Source organism: Pararge aegeria, chromosome 17 (assembly GCF_905163445.1).
Source record: "Pararge aegeria chromosome 17, ilParAegt1.1, whole genome shotgun sequence".
NCBI lineage: Eukaryota > Metazoa > Arthropoda > Insecta > Lepidoptera > Nymphalidae > Pararge > Pararge aegeria.
Genome location: NC_053196.1, coordinates 8,088,250 through 8,115,500, shown reverse-complemented (window position 1 = coordinate 8,115,500; position 27,251 = coordinate 8,088,250). Strand labels below are relative to the sequence as shown.

Below are 27,251 nucleotides of genomic sequence, written 5' to 3'. Positions count from 1 at the left end.
TCAATATTAGTCTGTCAGAAGTTTGATAATATGATAAAGACTGACAGGTTTCCGTATAATAATTCTATAAGCATATTTTAATATGCTATGATGTCGGCAGCATAGTTGAAAAGTTTTGCGCAGAGAGAAAATGTAGGCGCTAATTCTTGTAAGAGTTTTATTAGGGTTCTAATATTTTTATTTTGATAAATACCCTCAGCATTTAGCTCAGATTTTGAAATTTTGATGTACATTATCCTCGGTTGCCGGAGTATTTGCAGGCATTTTAGGCTGTAAAAACTCAATATACACATTCTGTGTATTACTGAGCATTGGCTCACTGGTGCACATCCAGCAGTTATCTTAAGGAATTTCAAAATGTCAAGTGTGTTCTTCAGAAGGACTGCAATTCATGGTGGGTCCTTAATTTTTGTACACAATAATATAACTTGTAAGGAGCGAAAAGACATAGTTAGTCTTTCTGTTGAACGCACTGTAGAACTTTCTTGTGTGGAGCTGGAACGATTTATAATAGTGTGTGTATATCGTCCCCCCTCAGGTGATTTTAGCCTTTTTGAGGATGTAATGGAAGATGTGCTTAAGCGATTGTCTGTATCCACAAAAAAAGCAATAGTATGCGGGGATTTTAATGTTGATATTTTACTTAGTAATGCAACTACGACTAGGTTGCTAAACTTATTTAAATGTTTTAATTTAAATTATGCTTTTAGTGAACCTACTAGAATCACAGCAACCTCAGCATCATGTTTAGATAATATTTTTCTCAACTGTGATATCTTAGGTAAATCGATAATAACCAACTTAAGATCAGATCATTGTGGCCAACAAATTACTGTTTTGAATAATATAAACAAAGATGAACATATCGTCAAGTGTAGGCCGATAACTAAGAGCAAATTGACGCGATTCAAAGGTGAAATATCATCCAAAATTCCTGCCCTTGTCTTTAAGAACGGTCATCCTGACAGCATTTATGGTACGCTCTTTAATATTATAGAAAATGAATTTAACGAAATATTCAATTTCAAACATATAGATTTCAATAAAAAAATAAAGTTTAGCGATTGGGCAACTATTGGCATATACAAAAGTAGAGATAATTTGTATGAGCTCTATAGTGAAAAACAATATACCCATACTCCAGCTTTCCTACAACACGTAAAAATGTACTCTAAAACGTTTAAGAACGTTTGCTTTCATGCTAAGTCGCTATACTTTAAGGATCAAATCATAAAATCGGATAACAAAGTACAAACAACCTGGAAAATTGTTAATAATGAAACTGGGAAAGCTAAATCTCGCAACGTAAACTTTGAATTAATTATTAATGATAATAAAGTTACCGCTGACAGTGAGGTTGCTAGTACCTTCGAAAACTTTTTTCAGAGTGTTCCTATTTTGTTGACTGATTCACTTAATTCTTCACCTACTGCAGCTCAGAGTTTATTGAGGAACAACGTTAATGAGTGCAACGTTTTATTTAATTTTAAACATATATCTGCATATGATATAATAAAGAATTTTAAGTTGTTGAAACAGAAAAAAAACCGGTGATTTATGGGGTATGTCTGTAATGGTAATATTTAACATTATAGACGTTATTGCCCCTTACTTAGCCATACTTTTTAATGAATGTGTTGATAGAGGTACTTTTCCAAATTTAATGAAACATAGTAAACTTATACCTCTATTTAAATCTGGCAATAAAAACGACATTAACAATTACATACCCATTTCAATCTTACCAGCTCTTAGTAAGGTCTTTGAAAAAATTATATTAAATCAACTTTTGAATCACTTCAATGTAAATAACTTACTACATCCGGAGCAGTACGGTTTTACTAAAGGTCGTAGCACCACGGATGCAGGCGCTAAACTTTTAAAACATGTGTACGATGCCTGGGAACGTTCGCAGAATGCCATAGGTGTTTTTTGTGATCTATCCAAAGCATTCGATTGTGTCGATCATAAAACCTTGCTTCTTAAACTAGCCCATTATGGTATCAAAAACGTTGCACTAAATTTGGTTGCCTCTTATCTCAGTGACAGAACCCAAAGGGTTTGCATAAAAGACATTGAGTCGCAGGGGTCGGCTACGTCAATGGGTGTCCCACAGGGTTCTATCTTGGGTCCCTTTCTATTTTTGGTGTATATAAATGATCTACCACATCATGTCAGTGAAACCTGTGACATTGTACTGTTTGCTGATGATACATCTCTAATTTTTAAAACTGATAGAGGTAGAGACAACTCTGACGATGTAAGCCGTGCTATGTCGCATGTGTCGCACTGGTTTACTGTCAATAATTTACTTTTAAATGCAAAAAAGCTAAGTGTGTGGAATTTATTTTACCAAATGTAAAGAAAGTTAATAAAAATATAATAATAAATGGAGAATCACTAAAAATGGAAGATTCCACAGTTTTTCTGGGCATGACCTTGGATTGTAAGCTTCAGTGGGGTACCCATATAGATACACTAGCAGGTAAACTAAGCTCGGCTGCCTACGCCGTCAGGAAAATTAGACAGATTACTGACGTAGAAACAGCAAGACTTGTTTACTTCGCGTACTTTCATAGTGTGATGTCTTACGGGATCTTATTATAGGGCAAAGCTGCTGATATTGAAACTATATTCATATTGCAGAAAAGAGCTGTAAGGTCAATATATAAACTTAAATCACGTGAATCCCTCCGTGAAAAATTTAAAGAAATTGGTATACTTACGGTAGCCTCACAATACATTTATAACAATATAGTATTTGTAAGACAACATATTAGTCTTTATAAACAAAAAGTGGATATAAACAGTCGACTTACAAGAAATGGTCATAAATTAGAGACATCTGCATATCGTCTGCGAAAGGTGCAGAAGTCATTTGTGGGATTGAGTATACGCTTTTATAATATGATTCCTAAGGTAATTTTGGACCTACCAATGCATAAGTTTAAAGAATGTGTTAAAACACATTTATTACAGCGAGGTTATTATACAATTGATGAGTTTCTTAATGACAAGGTTGCTTGGAAGCATCCGGCTCCGCTTTCAGAGATGAAAGATAGAAAAATGTATGTTAAAATATAAAATGTAAATTTTTGATGTTGGAAAAGAGCAACTGCTGAGTTTCTTGCCGGCTTCTTCTCGGTAGAATCTGCCTTCCGAACCGGTGGTAGAGTCACTACACACGGACAGACTTGACGTTTCAAAAGTGCTTGTATTAGGCCTACTTGAAATAAATGAATTTTGAATTTTGAATTTTGTAAGCTACGGCCGGTTGATGAGAACGGAACGTTGCAGGACGAGTTTCTTGCCCTGCGAAGAGTTGTCAGTTCATGGGCAATGGTTTTCCACTAACCATCCAGGCCATCTGCTTATTTTACAATTATTACTAGTTAAAAAAAAAACACGGACACGTTCCTCCCAGTTTTTGTATGTTACTACATATAGAGTAAATTGATCAAAGATGCCTTACAAGTTAAGTCAATATTAAACAATTTGAACAGGGTAGCAAAAATGTTGCCACGTCAAGAAGCTAGGTGAATGGCTGTATAAGAACAATGGGGACTTTTATAGCCGCCTTAAAGAAATGCTAAAAAGGTCACTAGCTTCACGAGTCAGCACTCGAGTTCTCGCCCTTTTGTACGAAGGCAATTTTTTGGAACTACTGTCTTACGTTTAATTGCTGAACATTATGCGCAACTGTTAAAAATGCCGTGTCCTAGTGACTCTTACGACGTGGTTTAATTTTAACCGCACTTGCTAGGTTATTGCTTCATTATTACAAAAGCTTAACTGAAAACGCGTCTATGCTCTTGTCGAACTCTTGTTAACTTTGTTTAATAATTTAATAAAATAAACTGGGACTTTAGTAAATTAAAATCATCAGCAAAAAATAAATGTATACGGAGTATTAAATGAGACTTCCATAAAAACGTTACCAGTTACGAAAGCGCGTCTAAAAATAACAAATAAAAAAAATTAAAAACTCAGATAAACAAAAATTATATTTTTAGGACGATTGTTTTAAACATTTCCCAGAATTTTGAAAGTAAATTTATGATAGTATTTAAGGATATTTTTAGGATTAATAAGGTAAAACTATTTTTCTGTAAACTTTGAATAAAGAGGATACAGCGATGGCATAGGTCGTTTGCTCCAATCCACTAACGATATACTTAAGTATAACTATAGTAATGAGGCAAGGCAATACCTTATAAGTAACGTAACCTAACCTTAGGAGATTCCTAGGCATACATCACATATAGAGTTGGTGAAACGTTTTTTCGATAGACATCGCCTAAACCATTAAGCATTCGATTCAGGCAATTCCTAGGTTGACTGAAAACGCGAATTAGGCAGGAAGATAGCCAATTGAATCTTAAATTACGGAATAGAAAATAAACCTGGTATTATTAGATCCCTCTGGCTGTTTGTAAATTTAAAATAACAGCTATTTAATAGATGCGTATGAATAAAAATATGGTACTTATAAAAACCACTTTGTGTTATTCTGGCTTTTTTAGAACCCTTCAAAGTGGTTTTAAAAAAACAACCTGCTCTTTTGTTTTGGCGTGGTGGAAAAGCTTTATTTCTACCTCCGTCCCAAACTAAAAACCACCTCGGCATTTCCCCTTGTTGGCTTTGTTAGACGCCCAGGGAACAAACCATCGTAACCTTGCTTTAACTATTACAAGTTTTAGGCGAGCAACAGCTAGGTAAATAAAAAATACGGTTTGTTAAATTTAAGTAGTGCAGCTTTTGCTCATAGTTATAAATATATGTAATACCTAACTAAATTAATAGAGGCTCTACTGGATTAGTTATGAAATCCTAAAGTAATTATCCCGCATAAATAAACTGCTTTTACAATGCTAACTTTTGAGTATTGAGCCAAGATAATATTCTGGCATGAATACACCCAAGTTTGCGGCTTTCAAATGAAAAATTCAGAGCGGGTTTTGAATGAGCGGTTGCGGAGAAAAGGAGGGAAAAAAATTGTGCGGCACCGACAAAACATCAGTTGCGTTGCCAAACAAGGAACGCCTTTTCATAAAGCGGCTGCATTTCGTGAAGATTCTTATACGGTTTAAAGCTTCAATGATATAAGCTTCGAGTGTATGACAACTCTTGTTTGTACTAATAGTGTCGAATAAAATAATGAGATTCTCCGGGAAATGTATGAGCACTTGGATGTCGCCTTCTTCCGGCATTGTTTGAAACAATATCGCAGTGTGAATCGAAAATAAACTTTATTAGAATTATTTTATTTTTTTAGTTATGGAAAATTTTGTAATTGTAGTTTGATATTTATTTAAATTTAAATTTGGTTTTTGTATTATTTGCAATTTTAATTCGATTAAAACTAGTATTGATTTAAGATCATAGTCTGTACATATTTGCTTATCAGTATTTGTTTTGTATTTTTTGTTTTAATTTTTTTCATTTTGGTCATATTTCGGTTCGGTATTCGGTAATTTGCCTGAATTAAAAGCATTTATTATTATTATTATATTATATTACAATATTTAGTATATTTCAATGTGTGTAATTGTTTCGAGTTTGCTCATTCGAGAATTTGTGTGCAATTGCACATTATAAGAGGTAACATGTTTAATTAAGTTTGACACAGATGGTTTTCTGGGGTTCTACCTCTGCCGGTATTTTCAAGAATTCAAGTCTTACCGCAACATCATCCTCCATAAATACCTGAAACAAATAATATAAAAAATTAACAATGATATAAAATATTGAAATGGAAAAATAATGTGGTTAACGAGTTCATTCTACGATTGCATTTTGCATTTTATTTCAAACGTTTTCTTATTTGTGAAGTCCAGCAAAGTGATAATGCATAGTCAGAGCCGAATTAATGTTTAACGACTTCTATGTCGTCAAAGTCTCAATCAGGTTTCCTAGCAAAATAAGCATTTTTACACGCTTTTTTTAGCTTCACCTGTAAGTTTGTTTGTATGTTTGTGACTCCTTTGGACGTGATTTTGAAATTTGATGGTGAATTGGTTACCGATTATTTTTTCTCTCATAAAATTATTGTTTAAAAATACAAAAAATACGCTTATTTAAACTATGCTTAGAGGTAGAATTTAGTTTGTTTTCTATATCAAGCGTGTTTTTTTGCTTTTTGAACTGGGTATTAATTTTTCTCAATTTTTTATTACAATACAAGTTAGCTCTTGACTGAATTATCACTGGTGATAAGTGATGATTTAGTCTAAGATGGAAGCGGGCTAACCAGTATGGATAGAGTATTAAACCCACTTAATCACTTTTAACGCGACATCGTACCGGAACGCTTAATCGCTAAGCGATCTAGGTTGGGAACTAGCTAAGGCCAAAGCCTCTCACCAGACAGGAAAAAGACTTCTGCAAAGTAACTTCCCGTATTATTATTATTATATATTTTCCGGACCGTCTAACAAACTGAGCCCCGTCTATCCGGATTATTCTCAGAATTCCTACATTATGAGACGACAAAAGCATTATACACGGATAGCTTTAAACAGCGTTGTCTTGACGAAGTGGCTCCCGTTAATCCAGCTTAAGCCTACTGAAATGCCGGAATTAGCATTAAGCTCCGATGACGACTTCGTCTACAAATAACTATAAATTTTAATACACCTATTAAACTTAATAAGAGAACACACATACAAACGAGCCAAGCAGGTATCGCAACAAAATTAAACCTACCTTTACCTGTGATAAACATTATTTTTTAATTATCATTCTTACAAGTACACATTGGGAAATAAATATAACCGCAAACGCCGAAATCTTTATCTCGAGAAATAGGTATTGATATTTTCAGTTCTTTTATGGTAGCAAAATTTATGCGCAGACATGAATAAATCGAAGAAATAGAAGGTGCAAGGAAAGCTTATCTTGAGATACATTGGTACTATAAAATACCGCAATGGAGAAGCTGTAGTTTCGAAAAGCGATAAGTATGAAAATATAGAGTGATATGTATGATAATTTTAGGACCAAATAAGAAACATCACCAAGCCATATTATATAGTTATTTCTCTCTAGCAAGCTAGAGAGAAATAACATGTACCTATTCTTAGTAATCAATATTGGAATATTAGATAAGTTCAAACATAGATAAATACCTACTCGTTAACTTTAGTTTAATCAAGCAATTATCTTTTGTAATGGATCAATTGGTAACTTTGTAATAGTAAATTCGAACTTTATCAAGATTTATTCAATAAGATTTCACATTTGAATATTATTGTCTTACAAATAAGTTTCAGTACATATATTTTAAGAAACGGTATTTTCGCTCAAAATCTCTTTTATATTTTAGAATAAGTGTCACGTTTTGATTTCAAATAAATAAACTTACTTTATTCCAAATTTAGCACTACGATTACTATTTTAACTTACTGAAAATTTACTGTAATGTCATATGCTAATGATTTACCACAACAGCATTTCTCTGAACAACTAACGTATATCGAAAATATACCCACAAATTTATCTCGTATAACACAATACACTGATTGCAGGCAATTCTAAGTAATGAGAAAAACAAATCAATATTTTACTATCAGCTATCGCTTTATTTGAATTACGATATTGGACACTGTTCTATTTAGCTTCACGATAGTGAATTGAACTTAAGATAAGTTCTATGCAATAGAACATTGACTATGGCTTTAAGAATTCGTAATTCATACTTTGTAGTTAAACTTTCAGCGTGATTACGATTTTAACATGAGGGGTACGTTTGAAAGGAATAAAGAGAGCGCACCGGTGTGCTGATAGTATACAATTTTACTATCGGTTCCAAACTTTAAAAAAAAAATTAGTGTTCATAATTTTACTAACTATTGAGTAATTCATGAAATTGATAAAATAGCCTACCGACTTAAGTATGTAATAAATGATTATGTAATCACGTACCAGCTGTATTAGAACCTATTGGTTTGGCGCGGAGCGATGGCAAGAGACCTGATGGTATGACGCTCATACCTTGGAGGCTTGGAAGGTCCCTTCTGTGGGATGCAACTTGTGTTGATACCCTAGCTGCATCACACATCCAGGCCACTTCGTCAATGGTAGGTGCGGCTGCTTCCAGTGCCGAGCAGGCCAAGAGGCGTAAATATGAAAACCTGGATAGCAGCTTCATTTTTGTGCCTTTTGGTGTAGAGACTTTGGGACCGTGGGGTCCGGAGGCAAGAGCCCTTTTCAAAGAATTATCGAAAAGGGTTATCGAGTCTACCGGTGATCCTAGAGCGGGCAGTTACCTTGGCCAACGAATTAGTTTGGCCATCCAGAGGGGAAATGCTGCCAGCATCTTAGGAACTGTGCCTCGCTGCGGTGGTTTCGAGGACGTTTTAGATTTTATTTAGTTTTTAAATAGTTTATTTTAGGTTATAGTTATGTATTAATAAAAATTATATTTTAGAGATAAATGATTTATATAAATAATTATCTTATTGAAGTAAAAAAAACATTGATCAGATATGAAAGAGATTTGGTTTTGGCAATAAATAAAGACATGATAAGAGTCAAATAGCATCGAATCAACGATCTTCCCAAACTTTATTTAGACATTCTCGAAGATAAAATGGCAAGCGATAAAATCGATAATTACCTTGGGGCCAACCCAAGCAATCAGAGGGTAATCGGTGGGATGAGAATAGGTTCACAAATTGCAGCGATAGCATCAGTTCTACGATTTAGCGAATATAAGAAAACTTGACTTCCCAAACGATCTAATCTTGATTTCCCATTTTTCTGTTGCGTAAATTTCTTGCTTTTTTCTAATTACATAACTGACATACCAAATTACTTATGTACATATAAAGGGAAGATTAATGTGATGCATAATATCTTACCACACACAAAGCTGAAGATAGCACGAAGGTGGTTTATTTTAATTATGCTCAAACAAAGCAGACACGGTCTTACCATAAACTAATAGTTATATTAACGAAAGTTCTGTTGTGTATTAGTTTGTCACTATGTTTGCAAAGAAAGTGACCACACCACTTCAGATTATGACGACCGACGAGTGTCACATTGTGCCTTTATTTGTAGACAGAACGGCGTCGACAACTTCGAAGTAAAAAGTAGAGAGTCCAAGCAAATTCAGCTCTTATGTCTAACGCTGTAAGTACGATAAACATAAAATGTTTGAACGGTCTGACTGGATGTGTTGATCACCATGTAGTGTAGGTATGTAGCTTGTAAACAATTCTTGTCACGCCGTGATATAAAGTGACGCTAGCGCCAAATCGGTCACGCTATTCGAGGAGAATAAACAAATCTAATTCAACTATGGTTTCGTTTTTCCGGTCTTCTAAATAACTGTCATTGTGTAGAACCGCTAGTAGAGTACCTACGGAGTTTCAAGAAGCTAAAGTTCACTATGTGCATTATTAATGAACGTGGCATAACGTCGGAATAGTTATGCAGCGTTTTTTCACACTCTGGCATATGTAAGACTAGTCCCATTTTGGGCCACGGCGTTACTCTAATGGAAAATAAGGCCACAAATAGTTTTATTTTTTTATGGTTAGTGTTGACGGACCGAGCATCGGACCGATGGCCCATCTGATGGTAAGTTAAAAACCATCACCTAAATAGACACTTCTTAGGGCATACGACACCTACAATGTGCCAAAACGTGAGGCGTAGGTATTAAGCCTCATATACCTATATATAATAACACCTACGACCACGTCTTTCAAACCAGCAATGCTGCTTGGCAGAAATAAGCATGGCAGTACTTTTTCCTGTCTGTCTGGAACATTAGAGCTCCGTCATAAAAAGCTCTAATTAGTGCGTGTCTGTGTGCGTGTCTCGGCATCATAGCTCCCGAACCGATGGACAGATTTTGATACAGTTTTTTGGTTTGAAAGGTAAATAAGTCGAGAGAGTTCTTAGCTACGTTTGAAAAAAATCAGTCCAAGATGGCCGCCGCTACAAAATGACTTATTATATATTCTTCACAACACCCTCAATATGGGTTTCACATGGTTTTACTAGAGTCGCGGTTTTGTTTAAGTATTTAGTTTAATTTTAGTAGGTACACAACATTGATACAAATTGGAAAAAACGACGTTTTAAAGGGAAGATCTACCCGGCTGTATCCAACTGTAAAAGGGAAAAACAAAAATCGCAACTCTTTCTCTTATTTTCTTGTAATTTTTGTCCGGGCTCCTCTTTACAGCGGTTGTATTTCGCATTGACGACAGGGTCGGCATCGGCCGGGCGAAAAATGAAATGGAATTTTTCCCATTTTCGCAAAATAGTGCACCTGGCGAACGGAACACGAGAACTCGTTGTATGTTTTAAATTTACAATAAGCTGACTCAGGTTCAACACATCGTTACTAACGGTATATTATTTTTTTAATTTATTCGTTCGCTGTCTACAATAGAGTAATTTTCGAGACTGGGATCTTTTAAATTTATTTATAAGCTAACGGTATCTTATACAGATGTTATGCTGTAGGAACAAATAGAATATTATTCTAAGACACTAGACCATATTTTGATATCTATCTACCATCGACATAGCGTTCCGGTACGATGCCGCGTATAAACCGATTAAGGGTGCAGGTTTAATATAACTGCCAGATCAGATTGCAATAAGGTCTAATTTGTAGTGGAATGTACATAGATATCCTTGTTCTGGAATTAATTTGGATCATTGGATAGCCAATGATCCAATGATCCAAATATTTGTTCTACAGCCGATTCTCGGTAAATAATCGCGCCCGATGAATAAAATTGAAAGTGACCCGCAAGAAAAAAAATCGAAGCGTGTATTCTTATTGTATTATTTTTGCTTTTGTGACAACAAAGATATCTAAGAGGTTGTTTCCGAGTAGGTTTGAAATTATCCAAGCAATCTATGATTAAAATAATATACATGCTTTAAAAAGACTGCTCCGTTTTTTGTAATAGCTAAGAAATGTGGTACGTACGTACCTACGTATATTATGATATATAATTTAAATCGCGCTACGGCGAAACTCGCTCTCTAGTACCGCAGTGGTAATGAAGCACTCGTATATTTCATGCAATGTACATAATATTTCTTTAGGTCACTCGCGAACTGAGCACACGAGTAGTTTTCAAAATGGTGGAATTCACCTTCCGCAAAATATTATGAAACTAAGTTCATTTTAAGGGGCGCTTTTAGCACAAAATTATAAATTACACAAAGACGTTTTTATCGTCGAACATCGTTATTACTCCTTTTATCTTTTCGATGAACAACAACTCAAAGCAATCAAATCAAAATTATTGAAGTTATAATACACTAAAACTTTAATTTCTGCATTTAGAAATTTGGAAGTCAGAACTTATTCGAATATGTTATTCTGCTATATGAAACGACCGCGATTGATTGAATAGATACCGCCGCCGCACAGTGCCGATTACCCTGGATATATAATGCTTCTGGAACACCAAACAACAAATTTAATTTTCTGAATATTTTTTTTTTGTTATCATCAATGAATAATTGAAGATCTGTACCTACTAAAAGTAAAACAGTGACTTTTTCGTCGTAGGAAATAATCTTTACTTAATTTGGTAAGTTTTGATCACGTATATAGAAACGTTTTTATCCACAATCATAGTTATATATACCAATGAATTACCACTGCTAGACACAGGTGTTTTGTAAATATGACCAAATAACACTGTTTTGTGATCAGCTATTTCCTCCATATATACTACTTTGCGGTCTATCTACCATTGCTGCGTTTTGCGGTACAGGGTCGCCACCCTGACACCTAGCGTCCATCATTAATTCCAGCTACGTCCTCCGTTTAGTGCCATTTCTGTGTAAGTTTGACTTCTTCTCCTCATTAGATCACGTAGAGATATTCTTAACACAGCTCTCTCCACCTCCCGCTAAGTTACTGAGCCTTCGAATCAGGACCAAACTTCACGACAATTTTCATAATCGGGCACTGTGTATCGCAATTTACTTATGTTCTTATTTATTCTTGAAATATAGTGCGGGTATCAGTAAAGACAGTCAGTGTGTAAGTACTGCTAAAGAAGTAAATGGCACCTAGTACAGTACGAGTAGACTGGAAATTTGGAAAAAGGTCTCGAGCGTGCAATCACGAACGCAATAATGTATAATACTTCAAGTTACATTACGTAGCAAAGTTTTATTGCTCGTTTATTCTAAGTTATAGCGTAATTACTAATTTAAAGTGGTAATATACCAGCGTTGGTCTGGTTACTTGACATGTGACTACAGATCTACGGTAGTACCTACTTCCCCAGACGAACTCTGCCACATAAGCTCTATACGCTTTTACAACATGATTCCTAAGGAAATTCTGGACCTACCAATGCATACATTTAAACAATGTGTAAAACCACATCTAATATAGCGATGCTTCTATAAATTAGATTTTTTTCATGACAAGGTAGATTGGAAGCAGCTAACTTCGCTCTCATCTCCCACAAGATGATGAAAAACGATTGTAAATGTTGATGTTGAAAAAGAGCAACTACTGAGTTTCTTGCCGGCTCTTCTCGTTAGAATCTGCATTCCGAACCGGTGGTAGAGTCACTACAATACCGACATACTTGACGTTTATAAAGAAGCCTACTTGAAATAAAAGAATTTTGTACTTTCTGAACTTTTTACTATTAACAATACCTTTTATAGGCCTTGTACAAAATAATACCGTTTTAATTAATTAGTCAAACTAAATTACTCTTATTGAAACTGATGAAACTTAACAAATAAGGAAAATATCGAACTTAACAAAACCAACAAATTACAAACTTAGTTTGAACAGTATAACCAGCGTCTGTGCTTGTCCTATATAGTATATCCGTGTATAAGTAAACGTACTTTTTTAATTTGACCTAACGTTTCCGCTCGCTTTCCGCGCGCTCGAGCCTTTCGCTGAAAATTGTGAAATACAACCTGCGCATTAAAAAGAATTCCACACGTGCTTTTATAATGAAAATATTCGAGGTTCACCGAAAAGGCAAATTAGTTCCGAGATCGTTTTTGGCGTCGGTACCTACTCAAATTCGTACTTTTACCACCAAGGATTTAACGTTAATGTTGGGTACATTTTTATAACAGCATATAATTCAACAGTACACAAATCTTTAAACTTAATAGCCCAATTCAAACACAAGTATTGTGTGTAGTAAGTTTTAAGGAAACTGTTAACTTAGTTTTTTATACGACCGGACAAGCAAGCTTTTTCACGCTAAAATACGGAATTAATTTTACAGAATTAATTCCTAAGTGAGCCATAAACGAAACTGCTGTCAGTTCATAGTTATAACCGTAGCAGGTAGGTTAGAGGTTAATGAATGTATAAGGATCATGTATACTTTCATAAATACAACTGAAATATTATAACATTTTGTTTCAGTGGAATGAAATATTTTTAATTTTTATTACAGGACCAGGCTCTTACATTTTTTCAAGTCCTCGTTAGCCGTGTATGTTCACAAACGCTGACAATCTGCAAAAGTGGATACAAACGTTTGAGCGCCCGCATGTTTGTAGTTTTGATCGTAATGCTGGTGAATCAAACATTTTCACTGTTACAGCAGCGCACATAACTATGCGTTATGCCAAATCATTATTTAATCGTTGTAGTTTAACGGCAAGACTGTATTTTCAAAGTAGTGAAGCGTATAATACAACCACATTGTTTTACGTCTCTATTACGGAGTGCTAAACATACGTTGGAACTTTATTGTTAAATTTTAACGGTTATTGCTCCCTTCTAATTGAATACCTATTCGTATTTCGCGATAATTGCAGCGGGGTTGTTAACTTTCGATAAAAAGTACCTGTTGATGTTTCCATTCATAAAAAAAAAAAAAACAAATGAAGAAAACTACTAAATACGAAAACAATTCACCGCAGACATTTAAATCCATATTTTCTTACTATTTTTATTAATGCAATAGTGAGAATATTTGTTTGTTTGTTACTTTACACCCTAATTCAGCAACCTATCGGCTTGATTTTTGGCATAGAGTTAGTCGAAAGGACGAAGAGTAATTGAAAGGACGGAGAGTAACATTGGCTATTTTTGGTCCTGTAAGAATAATAAATTGCCAAGCGGAGTTTATAGGAAATATTGTCGTTCCTTCACATCCTCACACAGCAACATAACGACTCAGTCAAAAAAAAAGCATTTGCAACCTTTTATTTAGTGTTATTTTTTAACCGAGCAATTATTATTTCTTTTTCTTATTATCGGTAATAGACTAGCGTTTGATCGCAATCTCTCCTGATAAAAAGTGTGGATGTGGCCTTAGATGGGACGCGCTTGCTTAGAATATGCAATCTACAGTCAATTATTACGATAAAAAAACCAGTTTTGTAATGCGTAGCGATGGTACAATGGTGAAGATTATTTTATGTTCGTTATTGATTTTTATTCATTTAACTAAGTATAGGTAGCCAGACGAAGTGAAACACGTCGCATAGAACCGCTGGTTCCGCCGCTGGCCGCACAAGCGGCACAAGGCGATCCACTTAAAACTGAATTTCCAAGACTTTTATAATCATATGAATCTTTTTATTAAAGAAACGTGACCAATTAACGTAAAGTCACGTACCTTCATAGCTATGTTATATTATGGCTTACAAAATTTACGAAATATTTACTCGTTTCTAACAGTTTTGTGTAATGTAACTAAGAGATTACTATCATTAGAGTATTAAGTACATTATATACATAATTATCCTACTCTAACCCAAAATCAAGCTTGTAAGCGGCCATTACACAAATAGCTGTTGAATTAAATTACTATTTCCTTACTTCTAATTACAAGAAACAATGAAAGTCAGTGTTTTTGCAATATTTCACGGAGGATTTACTTTAATCATGTAACTACATGATATAACTTTGTTACACCTGTGTTTGCAAACTGACAATATGAAAATATACAATCGATTATATAATAATTAATTAAAAGGTACACAGAGTAATAGTCGCTGCAGTTTATAAAATAAAAATAACACAAAGTTTTAAATGACAGCAGCAGCTTCGAGAGCTGAAAAAGGCAAAAGTACCGACCTGTCTATTTTATCAAGTAAATTGAAAAAAACTCATTAATACAATATGCTAGAATTTCAAAATGACAAACTATTTCTTAGCCCCAATATAACTTGTTGATGTTAATGGGGATACAATCTAAAGTCTGAGCGAGACGCGTGGGTACAAGGTTCAGCGCGCCCTGACTACGCAACGTAGTTACTAAGTTAAAATTAGAAAATAGATCGATGAATGCCTTATATGTAGTTGCGTTTAAAAACATCCCTGTAGAGAAAAGGCAACTCAATAGATTATGATATAATTTTATGTACTTCTATATCGAAACGTTCCAATTTTGAATTTGACAGCAATATCGAATCTTTATAAACAAAGACAAAGAAATGGATGGACAAAGGTAAATTCCTATACAGCCATCTACACAGGCCATAACCAACCTCTGAAACTCATCTGTTACCATGAGCAATAGAAGAACCATTGAAGTTGGAAGGAAACATAGAATAATTAAATACATTTTACATGCTATATATATAAATTATGAATTAATCAGTCAGTGAATTTTAGTGCGAGAATACTTTGAGTAATTTAAGAAAAAATTCAAATTCAAATTCATTTATTTCAAGTAGGCCTACTTTATAAGCACTTTTGAAACGTCAAGTATGCATGTTTGTGTGACTCTACCACCGGTTCGGAAAGCAGATTCTACCGAGAAGAGCCGGCAAGAAACTCAGTAGTTGCTCTTTTCTTAAGTATAGGCCTTAATAAAAATATTTTTTTATTGCTGGGTGATCGACTGTTCCGACTCTCCCCATTTTTTCGAACATGTCTTATCTTTTCATTTCTATTCAGTGCAGTCTATTTTAAAAATATAAAAAAAGGGCGTTGAAATTAATAAAATAAACAATTAAAAGATTTCCTTTATGTAAGTGTTTTTTTAATATTTTCATACCATATGAAAAAAAAACGTTACACTAAAAAGTAACAAAAATATTATTTACATTACGTAAAAATAGACTGTACGTACGAGCTATTTAAAATAAACTAAAAATATATTTTTCAATAAAACTGTCATGAAAATTTCGCAACTAACTGTACAAATATGATCACATTACTGATTGATATTTCGATACATTCCAATTCAGCATTCAGTGTCTGTAACAGACACCAGTAAGTACATCCGAATCAATCTCATTTCGAAATGCTATTGCAAATGCACGGAACGCTTGATCGATGGCAGATCGTGTGACATATTGATGTAGACTATCTAACGACTGTTTATTAGATGAAAGACCAAAGGTACTTCTTAATTCTTAATAATGACCCGATGTTTGAAAAATGGGTACAACATTACCGCCAAAACACTTTAATACCTGGCGACTATTACTTGCAGCCCCTTTTATCTTCTAACCCATTTACAGTGTCACAGGTAATAATTAAAATGTTTTTACAGTTTTGTTCACTTCACTAGTGATAAAACATTCAAATGTTTAATCCTATAAGTTTTAAATACGGCGGGTCTTACGAGTATTACCAGCTACCACACGGGATGTCTTAAATTCTACTGCTTTCATTGCACCCCATCCCATCTACAGTTTCACGGGTGATAATTTAAATTTGGTCACAGTTTAGTTCACTACAAACAAAGAATTCAAGTGCTTGTTTAAAACATTGGTCTTACAACCACATGCGGTTTCTTAAAGTCGTATTCTTTCTTAATTTGTTTTTTTAATTATAATCCTTTATTTTTGGACGTTAATAAGGTATGGTAATCAAGCTGTCATTTAAAATAATATTGATGCTTTAAAGGGATGATAGAAGTTATTTGTTTCTGAATGATATTATTTCCTATTAAGTAATTCTAATTATTAAATTAGCACTAGGTTGAAAAATCCAATGACGAATTGAATTTCCAATGACAATACAAACTAAAAAGAAATATCAATTAAACAACAATACAGATTCATCTGGCTATCGCAATTTAAAGCAAATTAAGCTTCATATTCATTGAATATCATGGACTGAGGCAAAATACTTACTGCTCCTTTCCATATAAATAATAATTAATATTAGCTTATATTTATGACTTGACGCTTTCTCAAAAGTCAGAATGACGATTGTAAGCCGTTTCTGTTATGATTAAGATCATTCCTTGCATAATGCAAAACAATACGGGTAGGCACATTACAGGTGCATTCGAAAGTGTTTTATTTTTATGGAAGGAAAGTAGATTTCTCTACATGATGTTTCTTTGAGTAGCGCTCTGTAAAAAAGTAACTTTTACTCGGTCCAACAAAGGCTGGATTCATGATCTTAACCAATGATTATTATAATATGGAGCTTTCACTTCATACCCAGGTAATAGTATTGAAATGTCGCCATAATTTAATGCAACTGTGAAACAGGTAAATAACTTTTTATTAACTGTAACTTATATAACAAAACTAGCTGTACTTCATGGTTTTAGACGCTTTTATAATATTGTGCACAGGTTACCACAATTAGAAGGGGTTAGGTTAGGTGAGGAAGTTTCTATATCTAACGGAAAATTTACTTGTCCCTTCTAACTGGTAGTTTTTGGAATTTTAAAAGATTTATAATATTAGGCTATTTATCTCACTTCCATGGAAAGAAGACTTTTGCTCAGCGTTGAAGTATTAATAAGACGGCGATGATGACGATTATCATCTTCTTCAGTTTAATCTAATTTAAGAATTAAGTCTTATTTAGGTTAGCCGTGGCTGCGTATGATAGAAAATTATATTATTAATTACCTAACTTGTGATAAAACTCGTATACGCACTGGAGAATGTCGGGGGATAATGGTCCAAATCCCTCTTTTAAGAGAGGAGGCCTGTGCCCAGGTGTGGGAAAAGGCTAAATGAAATAATAATAAGGGTAGAAAGTTGAACATAATGTTTTTCTATGCGATACCATACCCGGCTCCAAATTTAAGCGTTTAATTGTAGTGGTAACCATATCTTTGGAGATGAAGGACGGAGAAAAGAATATAACTTGCGGTCAGTACTGTAATGATAAATACTAGGTATATATTTTTTTTATTTATTTATTCAATTTCAAGTCCATTAAAATGTCGTATAGATTACATAATTATTACATATGATTACATAACTTTTAAACATTATATAGTAGCTACTTATTACTATTACAAAAATCCCGGCGTTATTATGGAACGTAAGAACAAACCTATTTAATTAAAACGATTTCCGCACTGAAGAAATTTGGATTCTGGAACGCTCGTCGTATTTTCGGAAAGTGCATCCAAAAGGGATCGATCGACAACCAAAACTATAAATAAAAACTTGCTTCGTGTGTTGTGACCCACTTGAGAAGTTTTAGGTACCAGGATTCTATCGTGGAAACCCGAAAGTTTCGAAAACTACTAAAAGTATCTAGGAAACTGCTTTTATACGAGTAAGAGTTGGGAAAGAGTTCTAACCGACGCGACGCGACGGGTAAAGGCAATTTAAAAAATTTTACTGTGAAGGTTACACAACGATTTATAATATCATATACTTTCATTCGATATTTCACACAATTTACCCCGACCCACCACAACGCATCGCCCTTCAGCAAATGGTGTATTTGCTCGACTACTAAACAGTACGCAGTACGAAGCATAATCTATACTTATATGAAAACTAAAAATTAGTTAAAAATTATTTTGACTGTTTTGGATGATGGATGTAAGAGCCTCGTTGGGTAATGAGCCAGAAACAGCAGCTGGTACGTAAGTGAAAACACTGGGATAGCTAGAACCTCACAAATATGAGGTATCGATAGGTCTTACTTTCTTTACGCCTGTAGATTTGCCTAATCTATAAGCAAAATGGATCAATTTGGTAAAGCCACATCTATATATATAATGACTATAAGCATTTGATATATTGTTGGATTATATCTGTAACCTAGTCATATAACCTCCTAGAAGATACTTAAGGGAATATTTCTTATCTCACAGGAAAATAAAAAAAAATATCAGGCGAAAGTCGCAAGCGACCGCAAGTGATCAATATAGAAGAGTTATTCATTACTTTAGGAAAGAAAGACGGTTATAAATGGGCTCAGGCATATGTGAATAATTTAAGCAGAAAATCCCATAAGTTATTTCAAATTACTAAAGTTACTCCGACTGACCCAGTTCTGATGAACAAACACCATATGTGCCTAATCTCCGTTGCCCAACAGGAAAACATGGTAAACTCGCAAGAAAAACAGCTGAGTCCTGATTATCTATTAATGACACAGATTTATGGCGCATAATGCAATATAGTTTAATGGACTAATGAACTACAACAGTAAGGAAACATTAAAATCATTACCGACCGTAATGTTCTCATAAAACTTTCTTATTTTATTATTTTTAGGCGATTTATTGAATACCTTATAAAATCCACCGAAGTTTTTTGCTTCCTTTTTAACCAGTATTAGACAGTTGCTAAGCGGTGGCCACCTATACCACAAAATATGCGATCAGTTTGCAACTGGCACTTTCAAATAATGCGTTTTGTATGTAGACGACTTATACTTCTTAGAAAAATTATTTAAAGATTCGAGAATTCCAAACGCGCTTTGCTTCAGAGCGCGTTTGGAATCCTCGTATCTTTATTTTTAATTGAACATGTTATAATCATTACAATTTTACAGTTATGGAAAAGAATATGTAAAAATAAGTATTCCGAACGATTTTTAGCAGCCTGAGAATAGAACTTTAACCTAATTTAGTCCTATTTTATTGGTTTTCTGCGACCTCCTGATAATAAATAGTTACTGAGAGATTCGCACGCCCAAAGTAGCAGACACATTAAAACTAAACTAAGTGTTTAACCGTCTTATTTTACTCAGATTATCAAATAAAATCCGGCCAAGAAGATGCTCTCTTATGAAACCCCCTTTAAAATATTTAGTAATCATCAAATTGCCGAATATACCCATCATTCTTTCCAGATCGGATCAGTTTTTCTCAATTTATTAAAAGCAAATTATCAATAGTGTGTCTAAATTATAGTTCGGGTTTTTCAAATACTTATTAACCTACTTTATTCATAATAAGTGATAAGTGCAGTGATAAGTTTTTTTTTATGTTTATAGACGAGCGCTATAATGCTGCAATCACACTCGATGGTAAGTGATGGTGCTGCCAAGTTGGAGCGCGCTTGCCTAGAAGATGCCTAAGTATTTTAAATCAGTGTTAATTAAATAAGCTTTTCTGAAACTGGGACAAAGGTTGTCTGTGTCAATGGCTCAAAGTACTGGCAAATTAGTGCAATACTAAATCACTCGCCATTCCACGCTTGTTCTAATATATCATGATGTTAATTCACCTAACTGGCCCACAAGCTGACTATAAACACAGGAATAAATTTGTACACAGGATTTACGTAGCCGATTACGATGGGACTGTTTATTTAACCAGTTCATAAAATTATCTTCAAATAGTACTATAGGAAAAAGATTTATTTTGTTTTTACTACTCCAGGAATAAATACTTCCAATGGTTTATATTGATGCATTTATTGCATGCACAGCCCTACAAAATGTACTATTTAACTGTTCGATAAAAAAACATTGTACACAGACACAGTCATTGGACACAGGGGCACAAGACTACGTATTTGTGAATCCCTACAAAATATCTATGTCCAGTAGAGGGCGACTAATCATGTCGCTAATGATGGTTTCGTTTACCAGTTTCGTGTTTGTTCCGATTTCAATCCCCACAATAAACCTTTGCACAACAGTGAACGTCAAACAGTAGATATGGTGTAAAATTTCGCCAGATGTTTTTATTATATAGCTCCGTTATCCAGTGTCGGATTAAGACTACTTGATGTTTTAAACCCTAAGTAATCTCCGCATTTATCCTAGCCAGTAGTAAGCTAGACGTATCAGTCATTAATTTTTTTAACGTATATTTATACCAACACAATAGATCATCCCGATCCTTAAAGTTAAAAGCTACGAAAGACGTAAAGATTCTTAGGTAAGATACTTATAACATAAACAACCAAAGCTTTTTTTTTATTCTTTGAAATGCAACTTTTGAGGTGCGGAAAGCAGATATTGGTGCTATTTATGGTACCCCGAAACACGATGCAATGCGAATTCCTTAATTTACTTATGGCCTAATCCAGAACTGTTATTTCTGATGTTGAAAATAACTTAGCCGGCAAACTTTCATATGAGCATAATCTAAATCACTCCTCATTTCCTCAGGCTTGTTCCAATTTATCACGATGATATGCTTAACATGGCCACAACGGGCATCTAAATATAAACCCGGGAGCGAGATTCACGTAATACATTTCGATGCAACTGTTTATAAGCGGGGCATAGAATCTATTGCTTCTGATAAAACCCGATGTTTGAACTTGTGAAATAAAACCAATTTATTGTAACGCAAATGGTTGTTTTATTTAGATTGATACAAATCCGGCAACATTACGCAGTAGCCGTGGATATATTCAAGATCGAACGCTTTTAAAAACCAAGGTTTGAACTGATGCCGTTCCTGGAATTTAAAATAGCAGCTTTTGTTATTTACATTATGAAGAGAAAAAATATTTTCCTTCACATAAGTATCTCACTAGTTTAGCGATTTCAATCCTATGCACTTTGTTACGATTTTCATTAACAGTATGTTTATGACCGTATAAAATAAATAGAGAATTATTTTTCCCTGAGCTTTAAGTATTTTTTTAACCTCCGATTCTGAGATGAAATTTTGGTGATCGACGATACTAATTCTTTGTTCAGTTCGTGCACTTCGCACAAATACTTCTATCCTATAACAGAAGTTGGAAAGAGAAAAAGATTTTCTAACTTAACGAAAGCACTTAGCTTTTGATTGACGCCCATTCTAAATTAATCAGTTTTTCATCAGTAACTCCAATATAGAACTTGCATGCTTCTGAGAAACCACCAGACCGGAGAGGATATAGATTATGACAGGATACAAAAAGGAAAAAATTTATAAGTAATGGAATGGTCCGATTCAATTTGCATACAATGTAATAACGACCTACTGGGGTTTGTGTATTCGTCAGCCATAACTGAGTAAAAGACCCTTCATTTTACAAGCTTTTTTGGCTGTGGCTAGTCACCAACCTACCGACAAAGACGTGGCGCTAAGCGATTTAGCATTCCGTACCGATGTCGCGTTGGAACTGATTAGTGGTTTAATATAACTGCTTTACCCCCGAAAAGGTTAGCTCATTACCCTCTAAGATTGCATAATCACTTACCAGCAAATAAGATTGCAGTCAAGGACATACTTATAGTGTAATAATCAAAAAGGTTTTAATAATAATTATTACAATTAAAAAGCAAGATCTTTTTTGCACGTGTTTACTAGGTTAATTGCGGTCATTTAATGTACCTCGGATCCTAAATTTAAACTTGGTTTTCATGTATAATTTAAAATTCATGTTTAATTTAGCTCTATTATAGGATTCATAAGTGCCTATAATAGGCCTATTACAGACACTTATGAAGCGTTCATACATATAGGCTATAAATATTTGGGTGAGGGAATACAACTAAACAATGTTTAATTTCAGATTTTATTCATTTACTGATATAATGTACCTACTATACGAAGGAAAAATTTAAAGCAAAGTGTCCAACTTATATTCTGGTATTTAGTACATTCATCTGAATGAATGAGTGAATGATTTTTACCCCACTGTCAACTTGCTTCGTATGCTGACTCTAAATTAATTTATAAAACTTTCTGATATCATCTGATCTGGACAAATCTATGTTACTCTTTTATATGTAATAGATAGGTTTGTGCTTGACTAAATTTGGGTGTTATTGACTCTTGCCTAGCAGGGTTTCAAGTTGTATATGGCAGAAAACACTGATGCCGGAAGAGCGTTCCACACCTTTCCAAACTGCAAGAAATACGTCACCATGTTGATTTGATAATAGAGTCGGTCAAACCCGGATAATATATTTCATGATAACTAAATACTTTTTTTTCAACTAAATATACGTCAAACTCTTGCTTCAGACTAGACAGTATTTCATCGTTAACTAAATAAAAGTAAATAAGCTATAATTCAAGTGATGCAATTTATTTCTCGTTCTATAACCATCACGCGCTTTCTAAGTGCGAGTTCACGTACTAGCAACCCAGGGTGTATGAAGCGTATATAGTAACACCCAAGTTTTCCTGTTCAAAGTGGGTGTTGCAAATGTTGTTGCGACCTGCCAACTGCACCCGCACCCGCACCAGTACGTGAACTCGCACTAATAGACAAAATTATGTCGCACATACATTATACCTTTGTACAAATAACGTCTATCTAGGGTTGTCAAGTAACAATCTGGATGTGGCAAAATGTACTGATACTTATCTTGAACTTGGAGCCACTCAGACTAAAGTATGTTAAAATAAGTAAATAATATTCACTGAAATAAACTGTATGAATAAGTAGGTCTAACTTTTTTAACGAATACAAATTCTTGCACGGAGCTGGTGTCTGATCTCGAATGGTGATTAACCTTGTCTTGAGTCTCATTGCGTCATTTTGTAAACACCTCTGCAAAGTTGAAACGTTCAAAAATCACAGGACCTAGAGACCTAAGCTCGAATCGGTGTAGATTTTCCAACTTTTGTATTCATGGCCCTCTCTCCACTTTTTATAAGTCCGAATCAAATAGATTGCGCTTGTAAAAAGTCCTTCAGTAAGCAGTCATTAATAATAAGTAATTAATATTTGGGTATTTAAAAATAAATCCAAAAAAAGTCCGGGCTGCTCTAATTTTTTTTAGAGATTATCGAATTCCAACAATTCCTAGATACAAGAAAGGGTCGTAAACCCTGCATGTACTTCTCTCAGCTTGCAACACTTCTGATTTATTCAAACGGCGAGAACATTACGTCGTCGGCTCGATTATGATTTCACGTTTAAACACATTTTTTACACACAGATTTGTACCTTATTGCACGGTGTTAAGAAACTTATTTCGGTTTGAACTTTGTTGGCATTGATGCAAAAAGATATGCGTGAGTCACCAGCTGGGTAGACGGTGTAGCTGGTTTGCACGAATTCATTACTGACCCAGGTTGTAAGGCTTTGACGGGACCAAGTTTTATTTTAGGAACATATTTTGACGTTATGACGCTATGTCAGTAGGTAAAGGTAAACTATTTCGTTAAATGTTTAAACCCTACCCTAACTTAATGGCACGGCGCGCTAAAAATAAACCATATGAAAGAGGAAATAAAGATTGTTATTCCATAAATCTGGTTAGTACAAAGATGCATGTATAAATTCCACTCTCGAAATCCCTAACCACAAATCACTTATAGTGTCGAAAAATGGACAGAACTTCAAACAGACACAGAATGCTGAGTCATTTTATTATTTATAAAATTAACATTTACCTTAAAATTTGCATTCTGAAATTTCCTAGCAACTGTGTAGGTACATTGTTTATTAATAAAGTATTTTAAATACATCGCTTTGTTAGTTCACATTCAGTCAAATTTACTTTGATATCTGAGAGCCTAGTGTGTGAGTATTTTCTTGACAAATAACGGGCTTTCATATAAACTTTCACGGGCTTTCATATAAACTTTCACCCCCCTTCTAACCCCTTGATATTAGCGGTAGGGTAGGTCTAGAATACTCAAAGAATATTCTCGCAAAGTTTCTAATTCTACGTTCAACCAATTTGGCTGGTTACAGCGTTTTAGGCTTATAACTGACAGACCTCAGTAAAAATCATAAACTCATCATCAGATCAACCTATTACCGGCCCACTACAGAGCACAAGTCTCATCCCACAATGAGAAGGGTTTAGGCAGAAGACCACCACGCTGGCCAAGAGCGGATTGTTAGCCTCTGCACGCCTTTCAGAACATTATGGAGAACTCCCAGGCATACAGGTTTCCTCACGATGTTTTGCTTCACCGTTGAAGCGAGTTATTTTTTAATTGCTTATAACGCATTTGAAATTCGAACCCCGAAAGTTAAGCTGAAGTCCTAACCACTTATTGTTTAATAATACAAAATAGAGAAACCTATTTTCATGTTAGATGAAAACTAACACTGCATTCAAATAACAGAAACATCGTATAATATGCAATACTCTGGCTATTGCTGGTAATAACAGTACAGCTATTAGCATCAGCGTACTGATTGGGAGTTACAGCTTTGTTTAGTTCATTGACACTAACAGGCGATTTGCTAATAATATACTAGTACTAGAGGTTAAGAACATATTATATACAGGTTAATTGAAAAATGCATGTATTTTACTTAACCGGTATGGAGTGGCGTGCACAGGGTTTTTGACCAGGGTATGCATAAAGAAAGAAGATGGCATAAAATGGAAAAATCCTTGCCCTTTATGAGTTATAATTTTTTTAGTGTAGGCAGTGCTTTGGTGCGTGTATGAAGTGCACGCCTTTGCCGGCATGTCGGTTTGCATTACCTATACTATATTAAGTAGTTTTTTAACAACAATCAAAGTGATCAGAAATATTTTTGTCATATTTTGTTACATGGGAGGTCAAAGGCTTGTTATTAATGTCAGTTTCAAGATCGGCAACTAATCGAATGTAATAATAAATTGTATGCAATGAGTAGATATTTTTTTGGTCTCTCAGTCGTTAGTAAGTGCTCTGATTGGCATATTGACTGAATGAACGGTCCGTTTCTCATAATGAATCGTTTTTTTTTCTACCTCGTGATTGTTCAATGATTTATGAATACTAATTATTATCTGAGCAGAAACATTGAAACGCTTCACTCTGGGATTCAATTAGCAAAGGATTTTTTACCGTTTCACTCTAACAATCAATGTAAGCAACCATTAGCCAGCTAAAATATTAATACATAAGAGGCAGGCTATGTACATTTATCTAAATGATTTAGAAACTTGACTAGTCGCATACTTTTTCAATTCATCGTATATTGAAAAGTTAAAAATAAACGCTTATCACAGGAAATAAGGTAATACTTTAGTCAAAAGATTAAATACTTTTTATACATTCGTTTCGTTTCGATTTTGGAGCCTTTTCTTTACTAGGTAGTTTTTCAGATTAAGGACTATACCGACCTTATAATTTCATAAAGAATTAATTGTTTTTTAATATGACACTATAAATCTCAGAACATTGTTTATATAATTGATAACAATTTAGATTATTTTTAATGTAATTTAATATATCAGCAGAATATGTTAGAACTTTTTATCCTAAACACCAATACATAAATATATTTAGCAAAATAAACATTTCATTTTATTTAAATAGTTTTCCTTAATTATCATAAATGTCACTATTTAAGGACACAATGAGTGAACCGAATTAGATGAACTTTGGAATGGAGTACCTAATAAAAATACTTAATTAAAAGGCGTACGTAAAGGTCGTTCCGAAATGATCACGCAAAAAAAACTTTTATAACTACTACTACTAGCTCATAATTTGTAAGTATTATTCTTATTACTAACTTACTACTGTAAGCTAGTAATTTAGAGTCATATTTAAATTTACTTTTTAACTTAAAAATATATATATATAGGACTTTCAAAGATTCGCCATCATTTTTTAAACACAAAAAAAATTGCAAACCCGCAAAACTGAATTCCTTAATTAAAAAAAAGAAGGTAACAATAAATAAAAATAGTTCAGCGTTTGTATAAAGGGACCAATAACTTCCGACGGAACAGTAAAGAAAATCTTTCCAGATGAATTCTTGCAGCTTATGCCAAATCACATGTAAAGTAACACGTCTGGGCAGATTCAGCTACTTATCGAAGAAATAAATGCAGTTTAAATAACGTCTAGACGTAACTAAATCCGAACTAAATGAAATTCTATTTTCGTAAAAATACTGTATTCAACTACGTTTCAAAAATATATTTTCTTGAATTGTGTATATCGAGAAAATATATTTTCGTATATGTATTTAATTTTCTGTAATTTTATACGTATGTACGATTGTATGTAACATACATCTAGAGATATTATTATTCTTTAGTCAACTGATTGGAAAAGGGGAGTTTTTCAAAGTCGATGTTTTATTTACCTACTATACAGTAGGTAAATATAATCATAATGTTAAAGGACCCATTTCGACGAGACTATTTTCTTGTAAATTAAATAAGGTATCTGCTAAAAATTAAACACGCACATAGATTGCCTAGCAATGATTATAAATCAGCAACTGTTTACAAA

At 34.0% G+C, this 27,251-nt stretch overlaps 1 protein-coding gene across 4 annotated transcripts in view; it reads right to left on the bottom strand.

Moving 5' to 3' along the window:
* Positions 1-27,251, bottom strand: part of LOC120630933 (rap1 GTPase-activating protein 1) — a 204,507-nt gene that overhangs the window by 55,721 nt on the left and 121,535 nt on the right. Inside the window, exon 2 of one of the 4 annotated variants that reach the window (XM_039900290.1) lies at positions 5,683-5,706. The exons of the other annotated variants lie outside the window; for them this stretch is intronic. Coding sequence (XP_039756224.1) covers positions 5,683-5,706 — 24 coding nt within the window. The remainder of the gene's footprint in view (positions 1-5,682; positions 5,707-27,251) is intronic. 4 annotated transcript variants of the gene reach the window in all.